Source organism: Fulmarus glacialis, unplaced genomic scaffold (genome assembly GCF_000690835.1).
Source record: "Fulmarus glacialis isolate BGI_N327 unplaced genomic scaffold, ASM69083v1 scaffold18594, whole genome shotgun sequence".
Lineage (NCBI taxonomy): Eukaryota > Metazoa > Chordata > Aves > Procellariiformes > Procellariidae > Fulmarus > Fulmarus glacialis.
In genome coordinates, this window is record NW_009210104.1 from 13129 (window position 1) to 17260 (window position 4132).

Sequence of the window (4132 nt, forward strand, 5' to 3'; positions counted from 1 at the left end):
GGCGGGGGAAGTAGTGACGATCCTCTTTTGGCGAAAGAAGATCCGATGATTATTTATAAACTTGCCATAAGGGGGCCTGGTGCTTTCCACATCAGCAAAGAGCCGCTGGAGCGTGCAGGGTGAGCCAGCTGACTTTGAACTGTCAGCTACTATTTTTAACTCTTAAAGAACTCAGCGCTGGAAATGAGCCACGGTTCATGTCCTACGTTGCAGTTCTCCAAATATAGATGCTGTAAAGCCACTGGCTCCATTTACGTTTCCACGTATGAAACCAGTGGAGAGAATTTTCAATGTTCAGACTAGAAAAATTAAATTGTGCAACGAGGTTCTGGCTTAATTATGACAGATTGTCTGGGAAGGAGACGAATCTTTTGCTAGAGCTTTAGATGTTAAACTAAAAGCCACCGTAGGTCCTGCCACTAAATCAGTGGAAAAACTCATCCACTGAATTTAGAGAAAGTTTCTGAGCACCCTTTAAGTGACTGGCCTTCACAAACCCTGGAAAAGTTTAGAGCTAACCTTGATTAGCAAGTGTGGCATGAAATTTGTTGTAAGTGTATCTGCTTGGCTGCAATGCAGGTGATGAGTTCAGATCAGTTCACCGTCTCTGGAAAGATAGATGTGTAGAAACCCATTACAGCCATGGAGACAAGGAGGGGAAATGGGCTTTAATAATGCAATTATCTGCCTGAGAGCTTGTCTAATAGATCTGGGAGCAGAAGGCTTCTCTCTCCTGAGTGATTGCTGGTGAATCCACATTCTCAGAGGAGGAGAAAATGGGTGTCCTAAGGGGATGCAGGGTCGGGCCATAGACATGCTGGCTCTTTCCTTGCTGGGTCAAATCACTCCCCAGCCCAGTGCAAAGAACAGGAAAAGTGTGAGCCGATCCCTATGAAGCTTTCCCATGGCCTGGGGGCTGGTGGGCAGAGGTCTGGGTCCAGATGGACCACGCAGAGGTGGGCAATGGTGGCCATCCTTGCTGTGCTCCCCAGCCAGGGCTGGAGGAGGGGGCTCAGGGCAGCTGTGGTCTTTGTGACCCTAAATTTCAGGGTTGTTGGTAGGAAGCAGGACATGGCCATGCCAGCACTGCCAGGAGATCCCACCTGAAGGTACGGACAGCTCTGGTCAAAGGAGCTGAGCCTGACGTGGTCTCCTTGCAGCTTGCTGTGAAAGGCCACCGCTGTCTAAAGCCAATGGAGGAAATTCCTGTGGCTTTTGGGCTTTGCAGGTGTTCGTCCATGCCTTGCAAAGCCCTGGCACCACAGAGCCCTGCTGCAGGTCTGCCAGGGATGGCGTCTTACCCACTTGAGTGCTTTCTCCTCAGCTCCAGCAGAGCTGGAGAGGACCTCCCTCCTTCTGGGAGGGGATGAGAAGGGTCCTCCTGAAACCTTCCATCACCCTGCACCTCCTCGCGTGGTGATGCAAAGCCAAGGGTCTCCAGCGTTGGAGCCTGACTAGCAGCACTGCTGGACCCAGCGGGTGCCAGGGGCAGGACTGCTGGGTGCTGTTGGGTGGCAGAACCGGGCAGCAATGCCCTGAGATCTGTGAAGGAGGGTAGGGGCTGGTCTCCACTACGACTTCGGCTGCAGCTCAGGGGAACTGGGGAGAGGAGGAGGTAAGGGCAAGAAGAGATGCACGAGGTCAATTGGGTAGCGGCAGGGTAGGATGTGCATCCCCAGCATCTTCTCCACAATGCTTGGAAACATGCCCTGAAGTCTAGCTGAATTTGCCCGTATGGTACTTCAGCCGTCACAGAGGCACCAAAAGGCCCTCAACAGCTCCCCTCTATCCTTGGTGGGTCCATCACATCCACAGGTAACTTCTGACAGCTGTGTAAGCCCAGCATGGGAGAGATGTGGTTTGGGCCTCTCAGGGTTTGACCCACCTTTGCCATCATTCTCTCCAGCCTCAGCATCACCTTTATCCATTTTTCGCTCATCCCTCCCGCCCTAGAGCTGCAGTCCCCGTGGGGTGGAGAGGGTAGGCTCAGCCTCGAGGGCTGTGCCTTCCCCATGTCCTGCAGCTTTTTGCAAAGCCCTGCGTTGAAGAGCTGACTACAAGCACGCACCAGCACCCATCCCAGCTTGTCTGCAGGGCTGGGGCAGAATGCGCAGACCAGCAGGAACAGATTTTAGGTAGCGTTTGGCCTCCTGGCCTGTCAAAGCAAGACTAAAGCGTGTTCTTAAAATCAGGCTCTAAAGTGGTGATGCATTATTGCTTGCATCGGTGCAAGCAGCTGAATGCAGCTGTCCTTCACTTCCCGAGCGTGTTCTCTGGGCCCAAATCAGTGCAGATGCTGCAGAAACTGTCGCCTGCATTTTGCCAAATTCCTCATGCGGACAATTGCCGCTGTATTTTCTGCTGTCTGTAGGTGACCGGCGTGGCCGCACGCCTGTTCTCTGTCCCACCAGCATCCGCAGACAATTGTTGTGCTCTCCCTGCATGGGCCGGGGCAGTGGGAGTTCGCTCTCGTGCTTAGAGAATGAAAACTGCACCAGCGGCGCGTTAATGAAACGTATTCCCACTTCTGCACTTTCCCAGAACAAAGGAGCAGTGTCAAGTGGAATTACAGCTCAAATATCACGGTGGTTAAATGTAGGTGGTCCCGAGGTCTGTGCAGGGGATTTGGAACTCGGCTCCGACAACAGCCCCGCGACTGTATAATAGAACTGCTGGGATTGACTGAAAGAGCTTGTTTTCAGGCAGAAATAGAGGTGGCTTTGTGTTAGCTCTGGGCAGTCCCCAACGCTGATGGGTTGTTTTTGCAACGAAGCTAAAACGCTGCCTACCGGAGCCGGGCCCAGCCGGACAGCCCTCGGGGACCTGTGCTGGCCCGTGGCTGGCGAGGGCGGAGGCCAGGAGCCGGGGAAAAGGGACGAACCGCGGGCGCAGCAGGGTTTGCAGAGAGCAGGGCTTGCAGTTGAGCTCCTCGCGCAGCCCCGGAGGAGGACAGGGGATGGCAGAGCACAGACCCTGCCCGGCCAGAGCGTCCTTGACTCCCAGCTGCGCTTGCCTGGGCAGGTGATAAAGAAAATCTTGTGCTTTTAAAAAAACCAAGGTTTGCGTCTGACCTCTGGTAGGGTGGTTCAGGCTACAGTCTGGGTTTTAAATAAGCTACCCGGGGGAGTGGGGCTGGTCCGGAGCAGCTGCCCGGAGCTGGGGGATGCCTGATGCTTGCCTGAGGGATGGGTTAGCCCAGGCGATGCTCCGGCTTTTCTTCCCCCAGGGGCTTCGGCTTTGCTTGCTCAGAGCCTGGCAGAGATATCCCCACTCACCTGCAGCCAGGGCAGAGCCCACAGCATCACACCCCCCCAGATCATACCGTAGTTTTCCAGGAGACAGGATACGAGGGAGCAATAATAAAAACAGTTTCCCATGCTGGTATTAGGTATTATCCTCTCCGGCTCTGGGTTTCCAGCACGGAACTGCTCCGTGCATGGCATCGCTAACCCCTTCCTATGTGCGCTTCCCCGGCAGGGCTCTGCGTGATGAGCGGCGCGGCCATCTTCACAGTGAGGCACACGGACTGGCACCAAGCCTCGGAAAACACCTCCTATGGCTTCGCCTATATCCTGGCGTGGCTGGCCTTTCCCTTGGCCCTCGCCAGCGGCATCATCTACATCATCCTACGGAAGCGCGAGTGATGCCGCGGGAGGCGGCGTGGCGTGACAAGGGCACTCATGACGTCCACGGAAGAGACGGAGGCGGGGGAAAATAGACGAGAAAACGGAAAAGAAAATTAACCAAAAAAAAAAAAAAAAAAAAGGAATAAACCCTCCCACCAAAACCAAACCCAACCGACCCCAAAAAGAAACACTCAAAGGGTTACTTGTTAATTGAAGATGTATATAGTATCTATGGTTTAAAAAAACCTATTTATAACACTTTTTACATATATGTACATAGTATTGTTTGCTTTTGTTGACCATACGCTATGTTTTAAAGCCTAAAGCAAGTGCCTAAGGAACTATTACTCCTAACAGTGTAACAAGAGCGCGGTGATTTTTCTCTCATGCAAAATCCTCTTTGACCTGAACTCTCCTTCCCCATCCCAGCCCATATTGAACCATCAGAAAACCCCAGCTCTGACTGGTTTTAGGCTGGCGTAAATCGGAGTTACGCCTGTTTACGC

At 53.1% G+C, this 4132-nt stretch overlaps 1 protein-coding gene across 1 annotated transcript in view; it reads left to right on the forward strand.

Moving 5' to 3' along the window:
* The window catches only part of PMP22 (peripheral myelin protein 22), a 15408-nt gene extending 11594 nt beyond the window's left edge, over positions 1-3814 (forward strand). The window contains exon 3 of the mRNA XM_009577072.1: positions 3478-3814. Within this exon, the coding sequence (XP_009575367.1) occupies positions 3478-3644 (167 nt within the window). The 3' untranslated portion in view covers positions 3645-3814. The remainder of the gene's footprint in view (positions 1-3477) is intronic.
* The last annotated feature ends 318 nt before the right edge of the window (positions 3815-4132 follow it).